Here is a 26,848-nt window from a genome sequence, read left to right on the forward strand (position 1 = left end):
GCCCTCCTGCCCATTCTGTTCGCGATCGCTCCCCTTCGCATACTGCTCGCCAACGCACGATCGCTCACCTGCGCATGCTGCTCGACCATCGCGTCGGCATAACACAACGCGCCATCGCCAACCTGCGCGTCAGCGCTCACCAGCTCACCACCGATCGCTTGTTGATCCATATCGCCAGCGGTCTTCCTCGCCCACGCGGTAGCGCGTTTCCTCGCCATCGCGCTAACGCTTGCGTTCGCCGCCTCGGACTCGCTCTCATCCACCTGCCCACCCTCACGACCGCTCGCCTGCGCGCCCGCGCGACCATTCGCCTGCGCGCCCACACGCCCACGTGCCTGCACGTCTACGCTCATGCGCGTCCGCGCCCATGCTCTCCAATGTTCGCCCACGCGCGAACCAACGGTTTTTCCATCGCGCGGACGGATGGTGTTCCGTCGCGCGAACCTACAGTGTTTCTTCGCACAAACGTCGGCTTATTTCTTGCAGTATCCATTGCTCTTCTATGGGTTATTGTTCGCCGACCACCAGCTCTCGCGCTTCATACCACGCTCGCCCTCCTTTTGCGCTCCTTCGCTCACCTTCGTTTGCGTTACCGCGCATGGGCGCTTCCACGTTCGCCCACGCGAAAATCTTTGAATTACCGTCGCGCGAGCTCCAGGGCGATTGCAACCACGATTCCCAATGGGGTTTTCGCAGCATGGCCAGCCTGGCGAGTTCTTTTGGAGTGTATTTCCAGAACACGGCCTCACCCCGTAAACGCAGAGCATGGCGCTTGCAAGAATAGGAGAAACTCAAGGGAGATCTGAGCAACACTCCTCTTTCCTGAACCTGGGTTAGCCCTTCCCCATCATTCCCTGGAAGGATTTTTGGCGGGGGGCTTTCCGTTCGGGATTTCTCCATCGGACAAGGGGTGACTGCTTACCCCTTCCTCTGGGAGCTTACCAGGTTCTTTCCCGCCTCGGTTACGGCCCGAGGTTTGGTTCAAAGAAGCTACAGGAAGATCAGGGGTACTTTCCTCCTCTCGAGCTCAGGCACCTTGGCCTTTCGTCGTTAAGTATCTAACTTTCGGACAAGCTCGATGTTGTACCATCTGGACGTGCTGACTGAGGGCTTCCTTCGGGTGTCTCATCTGTGGAGGTCGACGACCTCAGACACCCTTCCATCCTTGAGAAGAGTTTGTTTGTGCCCAAGGACAGAGACTTAGACAGCTGCTGTGCGGAGGAAATCGACTTCCGGTTTCACTCCTCCAAGGTGCTTTCTTCCAGACTCTGCAGGGCTCCAGCGCCCTTTTCTTTCAACCACGTCGGCCTAAGTTATCGGCTACGACAACTGGGACAAGGTGTCCAATTGCAGTTTCCTCCTGTCAGGAACAGATGGCACGGGAGACTCCCCCGGGGGGGCATAGTCCTATAAGGGAGTTCAAGAACTCTAGGATTGCAGGTTTTTCGCTGGGAGGATGCTTAAGGTTACTCATCCGAATGACGGCTTCCCGATGCCCATTCCCGCACAATCTCTGTGATTAGCCAAGGATATCGTGCCTGCCGTCTCTGTCAGCGAATTCAGTGTCTCTGAACCTCTATGCCATAGCGTCAGCAGAGTTGCCCGGTTGGGCAGAATGATCCATACCTTAGGCGAGGGTCTTCGTTAGGATCATCTACGGCTTCACCCCCGGCCCCCTCAGTCGATCCTTTCTTGTAAGGAAGGATCTGAGAGGGGATGTCCGTAGTTGACCTCTCAGCCCTGATCAAGTTTGTCCAACAAACTTCGGCCAGCGTAGACCAGCAGAATCGATCAGACTGGCAACGAGGCGACAGGACTCCTTAAACCCTGGATCGGAAGGACCGGTACTTTCAGTTTCCATTCCATCCATCTTCCAGGGTGCTCGTCGAATTCAGCCTAGACTGCAAGTATTCCTGCTTATAATGCAGTGTGGCTATCCCGCCGTGGTATAGCAGGTTTGTTTCCCCAGAGAACTCTCCCTGCCTTCCTCTTGGCCGCTCAGGTGCAGGCTTCCGCCTCCTCTGCTGTTTGGAGGGCTGGTCTACTCCGGTAGGCTCGGGTTCGACCTTCTTCAGTGCCGGGACAAGCTTCCGGATGCTTACCATGAGTGTGGGCTCATGGTAATTTGCTTGGAGCCTTCTCTTCCTTTGCCTCAACATCTGGAGTATCTGGCCATGATATTGAGTCAACGGCCTTACCACGTTGGAAACCCCGCTTCTCGTCCGTCCAGCGAGGTTAAGCAACGTAGGTACTTGGATGGGTGTCCACCTGGGGACGCCAGATTCTGTTACCACATCCTCCGAGCCTTCCTTTCGGTTGACTGTGGCTAGACTGAGGAGAGTTGCAGTACCTGTTCTCAGTCAAGCAGAGCTTTCAGCCCTACCTTGGAACGTTTCCTAGTTTTCCTTTCCTCATTGACCCGTCTATAGTCCGAACGGTCGCCTCAGGATAAGTTCCATGTGGGACGATCCAAGTTCCGGTGGCTTCAGGCAATATTTAACCGGACTTCCTGGCCCCTATGGGACCAGCGGAACTATTAGACCTGCAATGGATGTTGACCTATGGAGCCTCTTGATGGTAGTGGATATTCTCGTCCTTTCCCCACATTCTTGATGCGGTTCTCGGACTCGTCAAAGGAAAGGGGGGGGGGACATGTTCCGGTCCAGGCCTATGGTCAAGACCTGAAGGATACCTCTCCATCATTCAGGCAGGCTTAGGGGCCTTAGTCTGGCCCCTCCACAGCTCCTGCCGAGTCGCCCGTGCGCGTCGACTCCATGATTCTAGCGTATTCTAACCAGCAGGGGATGCATTTTCACACCTTCACATCTTGCAGTAGAGATACCGAGATGATTGAGATTCTCTCAATACCACCATCGGCTCTCTCATTCCAGGCAGAGGAATGTTCTCTCAGACTATCCGAGCAGAGCCTCGTAGAGAGAGTGTACCTGGGGGTCTTTGACCTTGGGTAACCAGCAAGTACTGGTCTGGGGGACCTGATCGCGACAGCTTGGAACCTCAAGCTTCCGCTATTCTTCCCCCCAGTCTCAGACCCGGAGACTCTGGCAAGATGCATTCCGGTGATGGTGGGACAACTTTGACGCCTGCGTCTTCCCTCCTTTTTGTCTGTGGACAATGGGTCTCAACAAGACCAGGTTGTCTGTCAACCTTTCAATGGGAGAGCTCCACTGGGACTATACGCAGAACGGTTTCTGGACCCTCTGCTTCCCCTGACGGAACTCCCGGGAGAGCTTCTCCCACGGCGTAGACTACTCAAGCAACCACACTGCGACATCTCTCCCGAACCGGGGCGTCGCTTCGGCTTCATGCCTGGAGACACTATTCCTCCTCCTCAAGAAGAGACAACCCGCTACAGTCGCGGTACGGAGGTCGCGTCATCTGCGATTGTCATCCACAGGGGTCTCCCAGGCAAAGTGAAGAGTCGAAGGTGGTTGGTGCCGTGGGAGATATACCTCTTCCCTTGAGGCCTCTTCTCCAGCAATAACGGTCTTATCGCCTTTCGGCGGGAGGAAACTCCTTTCCGCTCTCGGCAATGAAGCCTGTCGCTCAGCCTTTCCCTGACCTTCAGGCTTAAAGGAATAACTTTTCCTGCCCGCTGGATCTATCCTCGCTCATGCGAAGCTGCGATCGTCCCTGCCCTAGTCGGAGGAAGACCTCCAACTTGGAGCATGGCTAGGACTTTTAGTCCTTTAAGAGATCTTCTCAAGACCCTTTACGACAGGCCTCGGATTGTATTCCGCCTTGGGTCTCCTGCTCACTCTGGCCACGGCCAGTGTGTAAGCAATCTTCTTGGTCTCTTACAACTCCCCCCTTTCTAAGGAAGAGGGGAAGGCAACATTCAGGCTCGCTCCTGAGTTGTTGGCTAGACTCAGAATCTGGGGGTCCCGGCCCTTCGGTCCGATTCATTCAAGATTTCGAGTCTCCATTCTGTATCTGATGTCCCAAGACCTTCTCTTTCTTACCAGTAAAGGAGTCGAGAGGTTAGCGCTGGGAACAGCTGCAGTTTATCCTCAGTTGCAGCCGATTTGGGAGCACAAGGAGGACATGGGGGAGAGTCACCAGTATACCTCTTCAGCGGACTCAAGGATATTCATCTCGACCTGTCTCCAGACCCTCCCCCGTCACGTCGCCCTACAGCACGATGTTGGATACATCGCAACGTCCCTCGCCTTCGAGTAATACTACTCTGTGACGCAGGTGCTACAAGCTGGAGTCTGGAAGCGTCTAATGACCTTCGCAGCCCGCTTCCTGCAGGGCGTGACCCACAGGAGTCTCGATACGTTTTCTATCGCTCTGTGGTGGCTATACAACAGCTGGTCTAACCTCAGGCTCCTTTTTGGACAGGTAGCAGAAGGTTGAGGGCATTGTTATCAGGTTTTAGTCTGCATGAACGAAAGAAGTATGTCTGGCCCTTACTTCTTTCTTCATCATCCCCTCTACGGGGAAGCAGCATCCTGGTCTCTGCATAGCTGACCTCGAACCTCTGCAGGTAAACCATGCTTCCTTGTGTTCCGAGTATTGAGTCAATAGTGTCGCGTCCCCCATACCCTGACGAGGTGGTATTGGGAACGTCCTAACCCAGAGTTCCTTCTGGAACTCCAGGTCAACTGCCTAGGACGGGTCACACTTCTTCCTTCACACACAAGCTTACGTAGGCCACATGGTTCCTTGCGGAGCAAGGAACTTGTGAGGTGCAGGGACTCCTTTTCTCGAGTGCGACTCACTCGGATTCTGAGTCCCCGGGTAAAGCCAAAGCCAGTATGGCTGGGGACTTTCCACCCTACCTAAGGGGTAAGTCACCCTTTGTAAATAGCGTGGTTTGTATTTCGGTTACGGAACAAATGATAAATTCGAAGATAATATTTATTTTTCCTAACCATACAAACCTTAGCTATTTACACATATTTGCCCGCCAGCCCTGTCCCCCAAGACAAGTCCTACCTCTATGTGAAAGTGAGCATTCACCTGTGTGTGAGGGGGAGGAGGGGTAGCTAGCTACCACTCCCCTACCCCCCCCGCTAACTAGCGGGGTGGGGGTAATACACCCTCGTTAAATTCTAATGGCTCGCCATTTCAGCTGCGCTAAAAGGTAACCCTTTGTAAATAGCTAAGGTTTGTATGATTAGGAAAAATAGAAATTATCTTCGAATTTGTCATATTCATAAGGGGAACAGGTATACCAGTCTTCAATAAGAATGGACAGTAAATTGTCCCATTTTTAATTACACATTTGTTCCAACACGGAGTACTTACCTTGAACTACTTTCTTAGGAGTATCTGGGATCTCCTCCCAACTGACCAGAATTTTGTGTAGTTTACCCTACTCCCGTTTTCTATGTGGCGTAACCTCTGGCGGAGTGATACGCGCCATGAGGCGACCCGGGGTCAGAGAGCATGCTTCCTCAGGTCTTGATCTCCAGTAAGTTTCTGGTCGCATTGCGATAACATCCCAACGCGTTCTCCTTACCCAGAGCGACCCTTTGTGTCCCCGACCCCCTTTGTGTCACGCTGTTCCCACGTGGTCCCTTTGTGCTCTTCCTTATCCTTTTCCCTCTATGTTCCTATGGCTCGCGGTGCCTTACTAGTGCGTTATGGAGCATCCCCGTCATTGCCCTGGGCCTATTGCCGTAAAATCGTGTGGCGCCTTCCTCTCAAAGCCAAAGCCTGAAGTTGACCCGCACTCCTTGTGTTCTTCGTGTAGGGGCAGTGTGTGTTCCGTTCCCCTACAGCCACGTGTCCGGAGTGCGAGTCCTGGAACGAGGTGCAGTGGGTGCGCTACGGCACCAAGAAAAAGAAGTCTTCAAGGAGATCGACTAGGAAACCGAGCGTCTCTTCACCTCTTGCTTCGCCCGACGCATCTTCGGACAGAGTCTCTCCACCGCCTTCCCCTACCCAGAGTTGGGGACGAGGTAAGTCAGTTGCGGGGAAGAGGCCTGTGGCCCTTCCCTAGGAGTCTGATTTACCTGATAGTGGGGTTGTGTCGTCAATCCAGGCAAGTGGGGGGCCTGAGGGAGGGACGGGAGTGTGTTCGGGGGATGGAGACCTGGTGCAAGCAGGGCCCGTCTCGTCGGACAATCCTATGTGGGGAAAAACTGCTTCAGCCTCTTTGCCCCCCTCTTGGGCATGTGTTTCAGGTACGTCCACAGCCGAGGGTGCCGCCGAGAGGAAGACTCGCCGCCGTCAGACCCCCTCGTGTGGGCGCCTCCGAAGACGCCCTTCAGATCACCCTTGAGGATGGAAGAGGAGTTCGAGACCTGGTTCCCCAGCGAGGAGCTCCCCCGCTCCCCTCCAGCGCCTTCAGCTACGTTCCCGTCCATCTTCCTGGAGCCTTCGTCGCCGACCGAGCGACGCGTGGACCCATCAGCATCGCGGCGCAACTCAGGCCCTTCAGTGAGGTCCTACAAGTCTTCGGGCTCCTCGGTCGAGGCCTACTCCTACTCCTCGGAAGACGGAGCCCTGAGGGACCATAGAAGACGGCAAGATAGGCCCCGCAGGAGACGGTCACGCTCACGATCCCGTTCCAGATCCCGCCACGTTGGGAGGCGCTCTAGATCCCCCAGGAGGAAGTATAGGAGAAGCGACTCCCTGGGGGAAGAATGGGTGCGGGTCGTCATCCCACGTAGCCAACTACTGGAGGCGTCAGCAGTCCCGGGCACCTCGGGCTGGCTCCCAAGGGCTCGCTCGCCAGTGAGGTACGTCCCCAGCAGCAGGTACGATCGACGGAGGGAGTCATCTCTTCAGGCCCCAAGGGACAGGCATAAGTCCGCGAAGGTTCCGACTCCATCCGCACAGCGGAGAGAGTCGCCCCTTCGGTCTAGCAGCCGCGTCCCAGCCTCCAAATCAACAATGAGTCGACCGGAACGAGAGAGACTCCTTCCTTCTACGAGCAAGCCCGCAGACCCTTGGACCTCCGTAAGCAGAGATAAGTCCAGGACGGAGGCCTCCATCCCTGCAGCGATGCCCGTCCTACACCCTGAACTGCCGAGACTGGACCACTCCAAGAAGATGCCTCCTCCCTGTGCGGCTCCCCAGTCGGAGGTCCTCCGTCACAAGCAGCGGAGCGTCCGACGGAGAATATAGATGACGGCGTAGAAGGTTCGGTAGCGGAAGTTTCGGCCTACAGGAGAGTGATAGGCCTCATTAGGCGTCACCATAGGCTGGACGAACCTGAGCCTTCCACTGACGAAGTCTGGCTCTCGAGCCTCAGCAGGCTGGTGGATGCACCTGTGCAACAGAGGCCCTCACTAGCCCTTCCTTTGCCTAGGGATGTTAGGCTGGGTATGGCTCACATTGACAGGATCGTGGCCAACCACGCGGAAGCTCCCAAGAGCCAGAGGGCCTCCAAACTTCTCCAGGGCCTAAAGACCCAGAGCCGTTTCTACCTTTCCGAAGGACACCGCGCGGGTCCCTGTACGGTGGAGCCAGCAGTCGCCATCCTGGGACAAGGAGCAGCAGAAGAGAGGGCTACCACTGCCCCGGTTTGTTTCTCCCCTTTGGAAACTTCCATGATGGAGGAGCTAGCCAAGGACCTGGTACACGTATCATCGTGGCTAGATTGGTGGGCCTCCACGCTGGTGGGGTTTTAGTCCTCGCACGATCTCGCAGTCCCGGAGAACCAGGCCTTGGTGAAGGAGCTGATTAGCTCGGGAGGTAAGGCCCTAAAGTTCCTCTATTACCAGTCCATCGCACAGGCCGTCAATTGGATACTGCGGAAGAGGGACACTGTGCTCAACAAGCTCATCAGGAGGCTTCCGGACAGAGAAGCGAGGTCCCTGAGGAGCCTACCCCTGTGGGACGACTCAGTGTTCCCCCTGAAGGCAGTGGAGGAGACGGTAGAGAGCGTCAGGAAGCTAAAAGATGCGGGAGAACCCAGACCCCCTCCAGCGAGAAGACCTGCCCATAGAAGGACACCCTTCGACGTCTCTCTCCCTCCTCGGGCCTCACCTAGCCAGCCCAGGAGAGATGCCCCTACTACGGCCTGGCCTCAGTCTTCGCAGCCCCCCCGTAGAGGAACGCCTGCTGCGCAATCAGCCTTCAGGCCTTCCTATTCGGCCACCAGAAGAGGTCGTTCAGGCTGCGCCTCTCGAAGGAGGTAGGGAGAGAGGCCCCCTACTCCTGCCGAAGCCTCAGGTGGGGGGATGCCTCAAACGTTCTTGGCAAGCATGGCGAGACCACGGAGCAGATCCGTGGACCGTAGCAGATCTGAAAGAAGGGTACAGGTTGCCCTTCCTGGCGGACCTCCCACCTCTGATATCAGATCTGCAGGCGGAGTGGTTGGCACCCAAAGACTCCTTGAGAAGGACGGCCCTACAAGAAGAGGTCTCTGCGATGCTGGCGAAAGGGGCAATAGAATCAGTCAAGAACCCGGGTCCAGGGTTCTACAGCAGACTCTTCCTGGTGGAGAAAGCGACAGGGAGCTGGAGACCAGTCATAGACCTCTCAGCCCTCAACAGGTTCGTGTGCAAGACCGACTTCAAGATGATCACTCCGAAGTCGGTCCTAGCGGCCTTGAGGGAGGGAGACTTCATGATGTCCATAGACCTCAAGGACGCATACTTCCAAATCCCTGTTCACCCCTCCAGCAGGAAGTACCTAAGGGTAAAATGGGGTACCCAAACGTTGCAGTTCAAGACCCTCTGCTTCGGTCTGTCCACAGCCCCTCAGGTTTTCACGAGGGTCTTCGCAACAGTCTCAGCCTGGGCACACGAACAGGGCATCCGCCTGATTCGGTACCTGGACGACTGGTTGTTACTTTCAGCCTCAGGGGAAGTACTGAGGGAGCAAGGCGCGAAGCTACTGCAGTTCTGCAACGTCCTAGGTATTATCATCAACCTGGAGAAGTCTGAGATAGTTTGTATACTTAACTGTCTAACTATTGTTATTCTCCGAAGTAATATTCATATAACTGTTAAGCTAATTATTGCTGTAATAGTTCTTAACTGCTATTGCTGTTAACTATCATAATCATTGTTTACTTCCTGTATATACTATTCTCAGTATTTACCACCATACATTCTCCAAATCCGAACAGAGGTATTCAACGACAGAAAAGGAATTACTGGCGGTTATCCTGGCGATAAAGAGATTTCGGATGTACCTCTCCTCTGCACCGTTTGATCTGATAACGGACCATCAGGCATTAAGATGGCTAAACACCCTGGATATTAGAGAAGAGAGAGGGCGTCGAGGGAGATGGATTGAAACAATTCAGCAGTTTGACATAAATCCAATTCATAAAAGTGGTCGCAGTGCTGTGATGTCCATGGCTGATTATCTGTCGAGAGTTGGTGCTGATGGAAATCTGGTATCGCATATTGCAAGTATAGCAGTAGGATCTTCTCACGGCGGATGCAATTGAAGTAAGGATTCTGAGGTTTGAGGAATCTATACAGTTGCAAGGGGAGAGTCTGAGTGATTATATGACTCGTCTGCAACTGTTGGCAGGTCAAGCATTTGCTAAAGAACCAACTGATATTGTACGGAAGCGTGTTGTATGGCGATTTCTATCGGGGTTGCACGATGCAGATGTTCGATCCCAATTGATTAGAGAGAAGTGGATGGAGTCAGAGGAGACTGCCAAGTCGTATGATGAGGTGGTAAAAATTGCATTGGCAGCGTTGTCTACTAAACGAGCAACTAAAGCTACAGGACCTAGGAATCCCAGTGTCCATGTGAATCAAATTGAGGGTACGTCCAATGTCTGTTTGATGGAGGACACACCGGAAAATATGGAGGTTGCAACTGTACGAGGAAATGCTAATGCTGGATCATGGGGCAGCAAGAAGAGGGAATCCTATACTTCTCGTAAATTTAAGTGTTATTATTGTAAAATGACACATACGGGTGGATGGAAAGCATGTGCACGAAGGAAAGATGAAAATCCTGCTTGGTACCCTCCCCAGGTTCAAGGAAGAAATTTTCAGTGAGGACTGCTCCACACGGGAATGGATTTCCAGGGATGTCACAGACTGCTAAGCCCCTGTATGAGGCTTTGGAAAAAAACCCACACCAGAAATTGCATTGGTCGGTCGAGATGGTTGAGGCTTTTGAGAGGCTTAAAAACCAGGTAGCAAATGCTGTGGCACTCCATCTCCCTGACTATAGTAAACGGTTTGTTTTGATTACTGATGCAAGTGATGTTGGAGCAGGAGCAATGTTAGCCAACAAGTCAGCATCCAAGGAACTGTTACCAATTGCCTTTTACCACCATATAGTACAGTTGGTAGAGGGGGTCTGCGTGCACCCCCCGGAAATCAATTTCTAATTGGTGTCTTCCTATGGGGAAAAATGTGTAGAAAACGGTTTGCTATGTTAAAAATTTGAAATATTGTCCCACGTGCCTTTTTTATGCAAATTAAGCCGCCATTACATGAAAATACTAAAATCGCTATAACTCCGCCAATACAACAGATAACTGCAAAAATAAGGTGTCTAGACCCAGGTTTTGAGGGTCTAGCATCAATATAAGACCAGTCTCATAGTGACCACATGTGTTCCTGACATGTAAGATATGCAAATTAGTGCCGCCATTACTGAAAAACCTATTTTTACCATATCTTTGCAAATGTTATAGCAATCGTGAAGAACGTGTTGCCTGTACTCGTATTTTAAGGGTGAAAGAACATCATAAGACCAGTCGTTTTTTCATCACAAGTGTCATTTGCACATTAGGAAGAAAAAAAAATTAAGATATAGATGCTTCTGGAAATCATCTAAATGTTCCCTGTCATCACAAGCTTCAATCGTCATCGCTTTCATCGCTGTCGAAGTCAAATGAATCTGTTTCTTCGTCTTCGCAATTATCTTCTGCTTCCTCCTGATCATCAATAGTTTCAAGGAGATCAACTAGTGAGGTAGGTAGTACTGGACCACATGACCACAATGGTTCCAGCATGCCTTCTTCTGTCTTTATCCATCCCTGGCCCTCGTCGTAGGGGTTTGGCTTTTCACAAATGGGTTCGTTAGCTCGTTTGTACAAACAAACCCGGTGGTTCACACGCTGGACATGGGGCTTCAATGCTGAAAGACATGGAGGGAGGCGAGCAAAGTCCACCTTAGATTTCAATGTTAATTTTTCATTTTCTCCTACCATCTTTCGAAGCATCTTAGATCGGACGGCATCCACAGACAAATCACGACTTTGGCTGTACATCAAGCAAGTGAATTGTTCTAACTGGTTCAACATTAGGCCATTTATGCTCCAGTCATTCCCAAGTTCTCTGAACACCTTGTGGAATCTCGGGTTCTTCTCAAGCTTTTTTAGTGGACCGACCTTCCCTTTTCCTTTGAAAGCACTGGTACAATCCTCCCCAGTGAAGACATAGAAGCCAAGAAGGGTAGCACAGTAGTCCTCCCCTAATGATTGTGCAAGCTCAGATACATTGATGAGCTGACGTTGCTTTCCTGATCCTGTATCAAGGTACACAGTCAGTTTGATAGCATGGGCATGGTAGAGTAGAATCACGAAGATATCCGTGTCAGGGGTTCTAACCACAGCATTCTTGTAACCAAGAGCAGCAGCATGATGTAGGTACAACACCACTCTCGTATCTGTCTCTTCCTGGTTACTGTATATAGTGGGCATCTCAAGCACCTCGACCTGAAACAAAAAAGGTCATTGAGCATATTTTGGATTAACATGTAAATGAATGTAGTCATCCTAAAAATAAAGGTGCAATTTCACATACCTTGCCTTCTTTGGAAACGAACTGATGAGCTCTCCCCTCGACAATCAGTACTGCCATCTCGGTTCTCTCCAGTCTAGATGCCGCCTGTTGGCCACTCCATACCTGCAGCATGAGTTGACAGAGCTGCTTCTTGTTGTCGTCATTTGCAAGGAACACCTTGAAGTCGTATGGCTTTCTTGTTGCTGGTCCGGCAAGAATGATCCTCTCTGAGCTGCCACGTCGAAGTCTTTCCTGAGCTTTGATGGATCCCGGAAAATAGCTGTCAGTTGAGAACAAGAAATGTTTTTTGGCAATCATCTGGTCAAGTATCTGAAGGCAGATCTCCCCACAGGTCGGGGGCAAGTTAGAAAGGACATGGAGAAGTGCCATTCCATCCTGGATGAATAGGGCATCCTTTGGATAAGGCAGCTCATCTTGGTTGAACTCTTCCATCAGGTAGTGCAGAATGGTGGCTTTGTTGGTCTTCGCAAAAAATCCATCTGATGTTCCAATACTTGGAGGCACTGGCATCAGGCTGTACTTCATGAGTTCATCCAAGTCAATTGGTTCATCTAGGCACTGTGACTTCACAAGGAGAAGGAATGCAACATTGCTTTGCTCCTGATACTGTATGACCTGAAATAACAATATATATTATAATTTTATATTGTAATACAGATTGTACAAAAGTCCCTTAACAATACATAACTTGCTCAATGAAATATAAACTTACCTTTCCTTGCGATGATGTGAGCTTGATCTTCTTGTTGCATGCCTCCATGGTCTTGAGTTTCTTCCTTTTGATTGGGTCGAAGAAGCTTCCTTGGTGGCCGCTCTGCAAACGTGTAATAAAGTCAGCCTTTGCAGCTTTTCCTACAGCGTCAGCTTCCAGCACATCCCTCTCAACATCCTTGGATGTAGGAGAACCAGAGGCTAAGGAGTAGAGCCTGTCCTTATCTGGGATAAGGGAGGACTTTGGAGTCTTTGTAAGCCTGTAGAATATTACTGCGAAGAAGCAGAGCAGCGTTTTGGTATTTGTCTTTGCTACCAAGCGTGTAAGCTTGTGCTAAAGCATCGTTAACCGAAATATTGGAATTGTACACAAGCCAAAATGAAATTGCATCAAGTTTGTCATGATCAACCTTCAGAAAGGACACATGCTCCTTGATTGAATCATTTTGTAGACGTTTCAGGAGTTTCTCTGAGCGGTAGTTTTCATTCTCCTGCCCATTGCGTTTCAGTTCTTCAATATAGAGCAAGCGCAATGATGTTAGACGCAGGACTTCATTCCGTTGGATGACATGAGTTCGAATGTGCTCCCGTACAAAATTCAGTGCCTTCTCATAAGCGGCCGAAATCTTCGCGTGTTCAGTACGCTTTGGGTTATTTGCTCTGTTAACCCCGCGTTCAAAGTTAGCAAATGCGGTGTGGAATGATCTCAAACATGATGGGTGATGTTTTGCTTCTACAGCAAAGAGGTCTACATTTTTCACACGTCTATGAAGCCGAAACATGCCCATTTTTTCAGCTCTCGATTCAATTTGTTCCCATGCATTTTCCTTGTTTCTCCAAGATGAGAAATGGACAGGTCGTACAGTTTTTCGATCAGCACCTTTGATCTCTACTTTCTCACAAAAAATGCACTCCTCTGAAAAGACAGGTCCAGTTGAATGTCTACGAGGTGAATGCAATAGCGAGGTGGATGCCTGTGGTTCCTCAGTTGTCTTATTTTCTATAAGATGCAGATTGCCAGAGAACCGCTGATAACACTGACGGTGATACCCATTATTTTCAAGGTCCTCGGGGACAGTCTCAGGAATCTGGTCGCATACAGACTGCATACGATAGGGAGATGCATGTGGCTGACAGAGCCGCAGGTCCCGGATTTCATGAAGGTGCTTTAGTTTATCAAATGCAGTTCCTTTGATTCTACTGAGTGGGGTAAAAGGCCCATGATCAGAGATGGATAACACATGAAGCATGCATACAGGTGCAGGTGAAGCAGGCTTTTTGCTCAGGCTGGTGCGTTCAGTGCTGGCAGATTCAGCATTCCTTCGCTTTGGCATGATGGCGAACTTATACCAAAACTATTACTCTGAAATGAGAAGTATAGGCCTATAACCAACATGATGAAGTGTTTTGAAATATTACTACCAATGACACTAAGTCATGCAAGTAATTGCATTAATTGTCTTATCAAATAGAGCTTGAGAGATTATATAAACACCTTTTACCTATCTGACTATAAGCAGACTAAATTATGATAAACCTAGAAAAGATAAACCTAGAATGATTCATAAATTGCTGAAAAACACACTGCTTCATCCAATATAAATGACACGGATTCAATGAATCACATCCTCTCCTATTCAGTAAAGTGTTGCCACCTATGATGAAATGATAAAAAATATTTCACTGCTTAATAAACACTAATTGGTAAGTACCCTCAGAATCTCTCATTACCTGACTATATCTCATTATAATAAAACAAATAAGCAAAAGGCACATTCAAATATAGTCTAATAATAAACATCAACCCATAAAACAAGGGTACAGACAACACGTTCTTCACGATTGCTATAACATTTGCAAAGATATGGTAAAAATAGGTTTTTCAGTAATGGCGGCACTAATTTGCATATCTTACATGTCAGGAACACATGTGGTCACTATGAGACTGGTCTTATATTGATGCTAGACCCTCAAAACCTGGGTCTAGACACCTTATTTTTGCAGTTATCTGTTGCATTGGCGGAGTTATAGCGATTTTAGTATTTTCATGTAATGGCGGCTTAATTTGCATAAAATAGGCACGTGGGACAATATTTCAAATTTTTAACATAGCAAACGGTTTTCTACACATTTTTCCCCATAGGAAGACATCAATTAGAAATTGATTTCCGGGGGGTGCACGCAGACCCCCTCTACCAACTAGACTAATACATTCTCCAAATCCGAGCAGAGGTATTCAACGACAGAAAAGGAATTACTGGCGGTTATCCTGGCCATAAAGAGATTTCGGCTGTACCTCTCCTCTGCACCGTTTGATCTGATAACGGACCATCAGGCATTAAGATGGCTAAACACCCTGGATATTAGAGAAGAGAGAGGGCGTCGAGGGAGATGGATTGAAACAATTCAGCAGTTTGACATAAATCCAATTCATAAAAGTGGTCGCAGTGCTGTGATGTCCATGGCTGATTATCTGTCGAGAGTTGGTGCTGATGGAAATCTGGTATCGCATATTGCAAGTATAGCAGTAGGATCTTCTCACGGCGGATGCAATTGAAGTAAGGATTCTGAGGTTTGAGGAATCTATACAGTTGCAAGGGGAGAGTCTGAGTGATTATATGACTCGTCTGCAACTGTTGGCAGGTCAAGCATTTGCTAAAGAACCAACTGATATTGTACGGAAGCGTGTTGTATGGCGATTTCTATCGGGGTTGCACGATGCAGATGTTCGATCCCAATTGATTAGAGAGGAGTGGATGGAGTCAGAGGAGACTGCCAAGTCGTATGATGAGGTGGTAAAAATTGCATTGGCAGCGTTGTCTACTAAACGAGCAACTAAAGCTACAGGACCTAGGAATCCCAGTGTCCATGTGAATCAAATTGAGGGTACGTCCAATGTCTTTTTGATGGAGGACACACCGGAAAATATGGAGGTTGCAACTGTACGAGGAAATGCTAATGCTGGATCATGGGGCAGCAAGAAGAGGGAATCCTATACTTCTCGTAAATTTAAGTGTTATTATTGTAAAATGACACATACGGGTGGATGGAAAGCATGTGCACGAAGGAAAGATGAAAATCCTGCTTGGTACCCTCCCCAGGTTCAAGGAAGAAATTTTCAGTGAGGACTGCTCCACACGGGAATGGATTTCCAGGGATGTCACAGACTGCTAAGCCCCTGTATGAGGCTTTGGAAAAAAACCCACACCAGAAATTGCATTGGTCGGTCGAGATGGTTGAGGCTTTTGAGAGGCTTAAAAACCAGGTAGCAAATGCTGTGGCACTCCATCTCCCTGACTATAGTAAACGGTTTGTTTTGATTACTGATGCAAGTGATGTTGGAGCAGGAGCAATGTTAGCCAACAAGTCAGCATCCAAGGAACTGTTACCAATTTCCTTTTACCACCATACATTCTCCAAATCCGAGCAGAGGTATTCAACGACAGAAAAGGAATTACTGGCGGTTATCCTGGCGATAAAGAGATTTCGGATGTACCTCTCCTCTGCACCGTTTGATCTGATAACGGACCATCAGGCATTAAGATGGCTAAACACCCTGGATATTAGAGAAGAGAGAGGGCGTCGAGGGAGATGGATTGAAACAATTCAGCAGTTTGACATAAATCCAATTCATAAAAGTGGTCGCAGTGCTGTGATGTCCATGGCTGATTATCTGTCGAGAGTTGGTGCTGATGGAAATCTGGTATCGCATATTGCAAGTATAGCAGTAGGATCTTCTCACGGCGGATGCAATTGAAGTAAGGATTCTGAGGTTTGAGGAATCTATACAGTTGCAAGGGGAGAGTCTGAGTGATTATATGACTCGTCTGCAACTGTTGGCAGGTCAAGCATTTGCTAAAGAACCAACTGATATTGTACGGAAGCGTGTTGTATGGCGATTTCTATTGGGGTTGCACGATGCAGATGTTCGATCCCAATTGATTAGAGAGAAGTGGATGGAGTCAGAGGAGACTGCCAAGTCGTATGATGAGGTGGTAAAAATTGCATTGGTAGCGTTGTCTACTAAACGAGCAACTAAAGCTACAGGACCTAGGAATCCCAGTGTCCATGTGAATCAAATTGAGGGTACGTCCAATGTCTGTTTGATGGAGGACACACCGGAAAATATGGAGGTTGCAACTGTACGAGGAAATGCTAATGCTGGATCATGGGGCAGCAAGAAGAGGGAATCCTATACTTCTCGTAAATTTAAGTGTTATTATTGTAAAATGACACATACGGGTGGATGGAAAGCATGTGCACGAAGGAAAGATGAAAATCCTGCTTGGTACCCTCCCCAGGTTCAAGGAAGAAATTTTCAGTGAGGACTGCTCCACACGGGAGCTTGGAGCAGTCTGTAAAATTTAATTCTACTTCCGCTTTCCAACGCACTGTGGCTTTGGTACAGCCAAGGGTGAAGGGTCAAATGAGATATCGGCATGTGCTCTCCAGCCAAACAGCAACTCGGATATTGAAAAATATTACAAATTACGTTACTGTGGAGATGATGAAAACTAAGTATAATGCTTTGGTGGACACCGGAAGTGATTATTCCTTAGTTTCTGAGGATATCTTGAGTGATGCTCAGAAATCTCTTGTCGGCTCGAGTAATATTACAGCTTGCGGAGCGAGCAGTGAAGAACTTCAAATTGAGGGAGAAATTCTGATGGATATAAAGTTAGGCAAAACCATAGTGAGACAACGTAGGTTCGTTGTGGTATCTAAACTTGTTACTAGAGTGATACTTGGGATGGACTTGTGGATAAAACTTGGCACAGTCACTCTAGATTTGACAAAAGGGAGGTTGCGAGTGGATTCAATAAAATTATCATTGCCCTTGAATACTGGGGAAAGGACACAATCACATAAATCATGCTCTGGTGGAGTGGTGAAGCTCATTGTTAGAGCTGAGAATGCAGTTGTGATACCTCCTAGGACAGAATTATTTATATGCTGCTCAGCTGATGGGATGGTTCCAGATGAGCAGTATCTGTTGTGTCCCCGACGCCCTGAGGGTTCTCCGGTTGCCCCCCCTCATTGCTGCATCCAAGGTTCAATCAAGAAGAAAATGTATGTGAGAGTTGCAAATGTATCGGATAAAAGCGAAACTGTGCAGAGTGGAGAGGAGATCGGGGAACTAGAGCCCAGTGTGGTAGGATACGATGGCAACCATAGCCTTTCAAGTTCAATTGAGGGGAAAAGAGGAAATTTCATCCTTGGAGAGTCTCTTACTTTTGAGCAGAAAGAGGAAATGGACAAGGTACTTCATGAGTTCAAGAATGTTTTCTGTAATGGAGGCCCACTGCCGCTGGTACAGATAGGGGTGGAACACACCATCAGAGTTAACCCAGACTCAGCACCAATAGCAAATAGACCGTGGCGGTTGTCACCTGCTTTGGAGGCAGAAGTCAAGAAGGAGCTAAGCAAACTTCAGGATATGGGCGTAATAAAGAAATCATGTAGCCCTTGGGCAGCTCCTATTGTTTGCGCTCGTCGAGCTGATGGAAGCCTTCGGTTGGCTATTGATTATAGGGGAGTAAATAGCGTGTCCCAGCCAGCAACATTGCATCCAATTCCTGTCATCGAGGATCTTCTTGATAGACTTGGTCAGGCAAAATACTTTTCAGTGCTTGATGCAAAGTCTGGATACCATCAGATGCCTCTTCGGAGGGAGGATTGTGAGGTCTCAGCCTTTGTAGTCCCATGGGGGCAGTTCGAATGGCATGGTAGAACTCCTTTTGGTCTGAAAGGGGCAGGTTATACGTTTCAACGGATGATGGCTACAATACTCAGTGATTGCAACTATACGGATGCATTGTGTTATCTCGACGACATACTGGTCTGGGGTTCAACATGGAAAGAACACATAGCAAGGCTCAGAAATGTGTTGAGCAGGATTCGTGATGCTGGGCTTGCGCTGGCCCCGAATAAGTGTAAATTTGGGGTTCGTGAAGTGGAGTATCTGGGTTCTGTGGTTGGTGATGGCATGCTTCGCATTAGTGAGCAAAGAGTTCATCAACTGAGGGATCTTCCTAGGCCTTTGACTGTCAGGCAGTTGCGTCAGGCCATTGGGGCATTTTCTTATGTGCAAAAATGGATTCCAGGGATGTCACAGACTGCTAAGCCCCTGTATGAGGCTTTGGAAAAAAACCCACACTAGAAATTGCATTGGTCGGTCGAGATGGTTGAGGCTTTTGAGAGGCTTAAAAACCAGGTAGCAAATGCTGTGGCTCTCCATCTCCCTGACTATAGTAAACGGTTTGTTTTGATTACTGATGCAAGTGATGTTGGAGCAGGAGCAATGTTAGCCAACAAGTCAGCATCCAAGGAACTGTTACCAATTGCCTTTTACCACCATACATTCTCCAAATCCGAGCAGAGGTATTCAACGACAGAAAAGGAATTACTGGCGGTTATCCTGGCGATAAAGAGATTTCGGATGTACCTCTCCTCTGCACCGTTTGATCTGATAACGGACCATCAGGCATTAAGATGGCTAAACACCCTGGATATTAGAGAAGAGAGAGGGCGTCGAGGGAGATGGATTGAAACAATTCAGCAGTTTGACATAAATCCAATTCATAAAAGTGGTCGCAGTGCTGTGATGTCCATGGCTGATTATCTGTCGAGAGTTGGTGCTGATGGAAATCTGGTATCGCATATTGCAAGTATAGCAGTAGGATCTTCTCAGCAGTGGGCCACAGTATTTGTAGATCCCAATGAAATGTTAGAAAAACAGCATTGCGATGAAGGGATCAGGGAAGTAGTGAACTTTATGAAAAATACGAGTTCACCCGGGTGTGTGTCAGAGGAGAATGAGCTTGCCAAATATGGTAACCGTTTGGGTATTACTAAAAATGGAATTCTGTGTTATATAAATTATAAAGGAAGACGCTCACAAGAACATCCCTATGGCGTGAAAGAAGAGTGGTTACCTGTAATACCCAAAGATATGAGACTCTATGCACTTCAAATGATTCATGACAGTCCGATGAGTGGTCACATGGGTCGTGATCGAACATGGGAAAGAGCTCGGAAGAGTTTCTGGTGGCCTCGCATGAAGACAGATGTCCATGCACATGTCAGTAAATGTGAAGCATGTGGGAGTAACAAAAGATCGAAGCATCCAGGGAAGGCCCCTTTCAGAACCGCGAGCTCCCGGAATACATGAATGAACAGGTGCAAGTTGATTTCATGGGTATACATCCATATCGTTATATCCTTCAAATGCAAGATATTTTGACTCGCTATGTTGTTTTGGTACCTCTTGAGGATTGTTCAGCAAAAACAGCAGTGGATACTCTAGTTGAAAGATGGATTTGCATGTTTGGGGTGCCCCGTGTCATAATGTCGGACAGAGGATCACATTTTACGGCTGATATCTTCAAGGCAATGTGTAACATGTTTGGTATTAAGCAGGACTTTGGTTCTCCTTACCATCCAAGAAGTCAGGCCCAGGTAGAACGTCAAAATCAATTATTAGACAACGTTCGTTGCATGTGTCACAATAATATGGATCTTTGGCCTGAAATGATACCCAGGGTACAGTTCTCTCACAATACATCTGTAAATACTACAACTACATTTACTCCACATGAGCTCGTCTATGGGACTCCGGCTCGACGTCCAGAGGAGGTTCTAAAAAAGGAAACTTCCAAAGATGAGGATTATCAACCGGACTCTTTGGGTAATGCAGCAATCGCAGAAAGATTTGTGAGAGAGAAAGTAGATAAAATTGAGAAAACTATTAAGGTTGCACGGAACAAGACTGCAATGGCACAACAGATTAGGAATAACCAGCGGAAGTCTTACGGCAAAGCTTTCAAAGTTGGAGATTTGGTTCGATTGAAGTTATCGACAGCTGAGAGACGCCGTTGTGGAGGTGGTAAACTTGCACCATATCTTTCGAAGAAATATAGAGTTATAGAAATACTTCATGGTGGCTGGACGTATAAGTTAACCCCAGCAGAGACAATAACAGACGAAGTAAAGATAAGACATTTTGACGAACTGGAGAAGGCCCCTGTAAGCAATTATTCTTGGGAAACTGCATTGGCTGATATTTCAGATGAAGAAGTCATCAGAATAGAGTCAGGGATTGGAAGTAGTTCAGGAGGAATACGTCGGTCTACTCGGGAGCGCCATCCCCCAAGTCGTTTGCAGGTAGATCCCAGTAAAAGATCCTATGAATCGGAAGAGGAGGAATTCTGGGATGAATGTTCTAACAGCGAGAATGAGTTAGAAGACGATCAGAATTGCTTATGGCAATAATACTCGTCTTGATAAATGCAACCTGTTAAATAGCAATTATTTATTTTATTTTATTTTATTCTTGTATTATTTAGTAAATTTATTTTGTTTATATTCCCGATTTATTCATATATTGTCTTATAAATAAGAAGGGGAGTGAGATAGTTTGTATACTTAACTGTCTAACTATTGTTATTCTCCGAAGTAATATTCATATAACTGTTAAGCTAATTATTGCTGTAATAGTTCTTAACTGCTATTGCTGTTAACTATCATAATCATTGTTTACTTCATGTATATACTATTCTCAGTATTCAGTACTGAACTGTGTCTTGCACCGTGAGTTTTGAATAATAAATACTGAAAGGAACCGCTGTGTTTGTCAAACCATGACTAGTCCCAACTGATACCCTCCACCAGAATGAACTACCTTGGAATGGTCCTGGACTCCCGGTTGGCGAGAGCCTTCCCTTCCGCGGAGAGACTGGACAACTTGGACCAGATCCTCCGGCCCTTCCTGTCGGACCAGCCCAGAAGAGCCAAGGACTGGCAAAGACTGATACGCCACCTCGTGTCGTTAGAGAAGCTAGTCCCCCAGGGGAGACTCAAACTCAGAGGAGTACAATGAAACCTGAAGGAGACCTGGAGTCAGAGAGACTCCCCGCACAAGGTGCTCCTGATGTCCCCGGAGACGAAGGAAGTCCTAGAGTGGTGGCACGACAGATCGAACACCCTCAAAGGATTGCCCTTCGCAGCCGACCCTCCGGAGATGCTCCTGTTCACGGACGCATCCAAGGAGGGTTGGGGTGCTCATCTCCTCGACAGAACAGCAAGAGGGAGATGGTTAGCCGAGGAGAAGAACCTGCACATAAATGTGCTAGAAATGATGGCAGTGCGAAGAGCGTGCCCCGAGTTCGTCCATCGGCTCCGGGGAAACACCGTGGCACTGATGTGCGACAATGCCACGGTGGTGGCCTACATAAAGTAGCAAGGAGGACTAAAATCGAAGGAGCTGTGCGACCTCACAATGGAATTACTGGAATGGGCCGAAGTAGAGCAGATCAAGATCTCAGCCAGATTCATCCCAGGGAAGAGAAACGTCCTGGCCGACGGCCTCAGCAGAATGGGTCAAGTGGTCCTTGCACCCGGAAGTGGCCAAGACTCTCATTCAGAAGTGGGGCTCGCCAGTGATAGACCTCTTCGCCACTAGACTGAACGCACAGCTCCCCGTGTTTTGTTCTGTGCCAGATCCGGAGGCGGCGTTCGAGGACGCCTTCCAACACCCTTGGAACAACCTCGACGTTTACGCCTTCCCTCCCTTCGGGATGCTCAGGCAAGTCCTCAACAGGGTGAGGCAAGCGGACAACCTGTGGATGACTTTGGTAGCGGCCTGGTGGCCGGAGAGAGTGGTTCGCGGATCTAAAGGAACTGGCGCGCCTTCCACCTTCTCCGGCAACCGCACTTTCAAAGGTTCCACGAAAACCCTCGGTCCCTCTGCCTTCACACTTGGAGGTTATCGAGCACCTCCTGAGGAGAGAAGGATATTCGGCGAAGACGGCAACAAGGATGTCAGGGTACCTGGGATGTTCGTCAGCCGCAGTATACAGTGAGCCCTCGCTACTTCGCGGTTCGACTATCGCGGATTCACGACTTCGCAGATTTTTTTCATAACGCATGTATATACATATATCGCGGATTTTCCAGAAATTTCGAAAATAGCCGCGATATATGAAGACCCCAAATATTTCGTTAATTCCATTAATAATTAGTAATATCTGCTCTTACTGATGGTTCATTGCATTACATATGACATATAATTCAGTACAGAAAGAAATAAAACATGAAAAGAGAATGTGATCATACGATAATTCAGTATACGTAGTAAAATTAAATCGAACATGAAACGCAAATCAGATGCAGTCTGAATTTGTCATATTTGAATGGTGTAAGGCTGCTGATGGCTACTACTACAAATGTAATGGATATGCATCTTTTCCATGAATCTTTTGTATGTATACGTACGTAGTACTGCATCCAATAATATTCTTTGTTGCAAAAATCACATCTCGAATAAGCGTACATATCCTACAACAAAACAAGCGTAAAATAGCGTACGTAAAGCATACTGTATATAGTACCTTGTATTTGAATTTGAAACTACTACGTAGCATGTAAGACGGACTGTGATTGGTTCCAGTGCTGATAGATGACGAATCAGCTCCCAAGTTTTGTAATCTAGCCTGTGATTGGTGTTTTGACCGCTTCTCCGATCCGCAGCATCTTTGTTTGCCGCTCTCTCGCCGGGTAGATGCTGCTACGTTACTGTGTAACTTTAATCTGTACTGTGCGTGATTGTTTGAAGTTGAACTTTTTGTTGAACTTTCTGTTTAACCCCTACAATGGCTCCCAAGCGTTCAGCTTCTACTAAGGCTGGTAGTGAGCCTAAACGCCACCGAAAAATGATGACGATTGCTGAGAAGGTGACACTTCTCGATATGTTGAAAGAAGTCAGAAGTTACGCGGCCGCAGCCCGCCATTTTGGAGTGAACGAATCCACCGTTCGCTACATTAAGAAGGACGAGGCGAACATTAGAAAGACGGCTGCCATCACCTTAGCAGGTCAGCGAAGCGAGTCGTTACCGCTCGTAATAAAACGATCGTCCGTATGGAAGGTGCTTTAGCAGTCAGGATTGCCGACTGCCGGAAGAAGAATATAGCCTTGGATACGAACACCATCCAAACCAAGGCTTTGGGTTTGTATGAGAATTTTGCGGCAAAGGAACCTCAAGACGACGATGGCGACCATGCTGAAGAAGACGAAGATGATGTTCTAGATGAACCTCAAGCAGGAACATCCAGTGATTCCCAGCCTCAGAAACAACGTTTTTCCGCCAGCAAAGGATGGTTCGCGAAGTTTCAGAAACGCTTCGGCCTGAAAAGCGTTTCCTTGCATGGCGGGGCTGCTTCCGCTGACACTACCGCTGCTGAAACTTACGCTAATGAGACATTTAAGAACATTATCACTGAAGGTGGATACAAGCCCGAACAAGTGTTTAATATGGATGAGACCGGCTTGTTTTGGAAGAGAATGACGTCACGAACTTTCCTGTTCAAAGAAGAAGCCAAAGCCTCTGGCTTTGAAGCATTCAAAGATTGTGTTACCCTCGTGATGTGTGGCAATGCTGCTGGATTTTTGCTAAAGCCGGGGCTTATTCACAAATCGAAAAACCCTCACGCTTTGAAAAATAAAAATAAGAATCTGCTTCCCGTGTACTGGATGCATAATCCAAAAGCATGGATTACGAAGATGCTGACCTCCAACTGGTTCCACCAGTGTTTTATCCCGCAAGTTAGTAAATATCTCTTAGAGAAGGACTTGCCATTTAAGATCCTTTTCCTTATGGATAACGCTGGTGGACACGCAACTGATCTGTCGCATGAGGGCATTCAGGTTGAGTTCCTGCCACCCAACACAACGTCATTAATTCAACTGATGGACCAGGGGGTTATCAGGGCATTCAAGGCCCTCTACACAAAGAATACCTTGGCGGACCTCGTTGCGTGTGTCGATGCTGCCCAAGATGATGAGGATGAAACATTCAATTGGAAGGTGTACTGGCGGAAGTACACAATAGCCACGTGCCTGCAGAACATCCAGAAAGCACTGAAAGAAATGAAACCTGCAACTGTTAATGCGAGCTGGAAGAAGTTGTGGCCCCACATTGTTTACATGACGAGGGATTTACACCTGCTGAGATTCAACACTCTGCAATACGGAAATCTGTTCAGCTGGCTGCGATAATTGGAGGTGACGGGTTTGGCGACATGACCTACTGAAGATGTCGACGAGTTGTCGGACTGCCATTCCCAGCTGCTAACTGACGCAGACCTCGGAGACCTGACGAAATCGGCCAGTGAAGAAGACAGTGAAACACAGGAAGAGACCCAAGAAAATGTCGAAGAAACGGGCTAAACATTAGAACGGCTTGCCAAGCTCTGCAACCTTGCGAAGGAGTTGAAAGAATTGTCGCAAGAGTGGGACGAGGATATGGTTCATTCTATGCAATTCTGCAACAAAATCGATGAAGACAGGACTCCCTACAGGATGCTATTTGGGCAAAAAAAGAAGCAGCGGCAGCAACTTCTGATCACAATGTTCTTCCAGCCTCGCAAAAAAGAGCCAGTTCCTCCTGCTACTATGCCTTCGGAAGAAATTGAAGAAGTGTCCCAGGAAGAATTTGAAGAGGTGTCCCAGGAAAAGACACCTTTGTCTGAAGAGACGTAAAATACTATCATTGACTGCACAGTAGAAGACATCATCAGCTTCATCATCATTTCTACTGTGCAGCAAATTCATCGCCATCATCATTCAAGTTTTTCTTCAACTTCTTTCGTGGTGAGTACAATAACAATCTTTATTTTTTTATACTGCTTTAATATTCTAACATTTTAATATTTGTGCGTGTTTTAGTTTAGGGTACTGTAGTACATGCATTAAGTGTTCTGTACATTAAAGGGTAGTTTGTTAACAGTACTACGTAAAGGGAAGGTTTAAATGTCTGAATATACATGTTATAACCTACTGTATCATATTTTTTTGTTTATTACATTTAAAACAACTCTCTCTCTCTCTCTCTCTCTCTCTCTCTCTCTCTCTCTCTCTCTCTCTCTCTCTCTCTCTCTCTCTCTCTCTCTCTCTCTCGTAAATTATCATTCGGTCATTATTATTATTATTATTATTATTACTATCCAAGCTACAACCCTAGTTGGAAAAGCAAGATGCTATAAGCCCAGGGGCTCCAACAGGGAAAAATAGCCCAGTGAGGAAAGGAAATAAGGAAATAAATAAATGAAGAGAACAAATTAACAATAAATCATTCTAAAATAAGAAACAACGTCAAAACAGACATGTCATATAATAAACTATCAACAACATCAAAAACAAATATGTCATAAATAAACTATAAAAAGACTATGTCCGCCTGGTCAACAAAAAAGCATTTGCTCCAACTTTGAACTTTTGAAGTTCTACTGATTCAACCACCCGATTAGGAAGATCATTCCACAACTTGGTCACAGCTGGAATAAAACTTCTAGAGTACTGCGTAGTATTGAGCCTCGTGATGGAGAAGGCCTGGCTATTAGAATTAACTGCCTGCCTAGTATTACGAACAGGATAGAATTGTCCAGGGAGATCTGAATGTACAGGATGGTCAGAGTTGTGAAAAATCTTATGCAACATACATAATGAACTAATTGAACGACGGTGCCAGAGATTAATATCTAGATCAGGAATAAGAAATTTAATAGACCGTAAGTTTCTGTCCAACAAATTAAGATGAGAATCAGCAGCTGAAGACCAGACAGGAGAACAATACTCAAAACAAGGTAGAATGAAAGAATTAAAACACTTCTTCAGAATAGATTGATCACCGAAAATCTTGAAAGACTTTCTCAATAAGCCTATTTTTTGTGAAATTGAAGAAGACACAGACCTTATATGTTTCTCAAAAGTAAATTTACTGTCGAGAATCACACCTAAAATTTTGAAAGAGTCATACATATTTAAAGAAACATTATCAATACTGAGATCCGGATGTTGAGGAACCACCGTCCTTGACCTACTTACAATCATACTTTGAGTTTTGTTAGGATTCAACTTCATACCCCATAATTTGCACCATGCACTAATTCTAGCTAAATCTCTATTAAGGGATTCACCAACCCTAGATCTACATTCAGGGGATGGAATTGATGCAAAGAGAGTAGCATCATCTGCATATGCAACAAGCTTGTTTTCTAAGCCAAACCACATGTCATGTGTATATAGTATGAAAAGTAATGGGCCAAGAACACTACCCTGTGGAACACCGGATATCACATTCCTATAATCACTATGGTGCCCATCAACAACAACTCTTTGAGATCTATTACTTAAAAAATCAATAATAATGCTAAGAAACGACCCACCCACTCCCAACTGTTTCAATTTGAAAACAAGGGCCTCATGATTAACACGGTCAAAGGCAGCACTAAAATCAAGGCCAATCATACGAACTTCCCGACCACAATCAAGGGATTTCTGTACAGCATTGGAGATTGTAAGAAGGGCATCACATGCTCCAAGGCCTTTACGAAAACCAAATTGCAAACTAGGGAGTAGATGATTACCTTCAGCAAAC

At 47.3% G+C, this 26,848-nt stretch overlaps 2 protein-coding genes across 2 annotated transcripts in view; one reads left to right on the forward strand and one right to left on the reverse strand.

The window, feature by feature from the left end:
* LOC137651285 (retinoblastoma-binding protein 5 homolog) overlaps nt 1-26,848 on the forward strand; it is a 202,150-nt gene that overhangs the window by 101,228 nt on the left and 74,074 nt on the right. The window lies entirely within an intron of this gene.
* Nucleotides 10,205-12,625, reverse strand: LOC137650439 (uncharacterized). The gene is made up of 3 exons (XM_068383668.1): nt 12,418-12,625; nt 11,918-12,320; nt 10,205-10,293 (listed from the first exon to the last, which is right to left on the reverse strand). The coding sequence occupies exons 1-3, from the start codon at nt 12,463-12,465 to the stop codon at nt 10,205-10,207; spliced, it is 540 nt and encodes a 179-aa protein (XP_068239769.1). The 5' UTR covers nt 12,466-12,625.

Source organism: Palaemon carinicauda, chromosome 12, assembly GCF_036898095.1.
Source record: "Palaemon carinicauda isolate YSFRI2023 chromosome 12, ASM3689809v2, whole genome shotgun sequence".
Taxonomy (NCBI): Eukaryota; Metazoa; Arthropoda; class Malacostraca; order Decapoda; family Palaemonidae; genus Palaemon; species Palaemon carinicauda.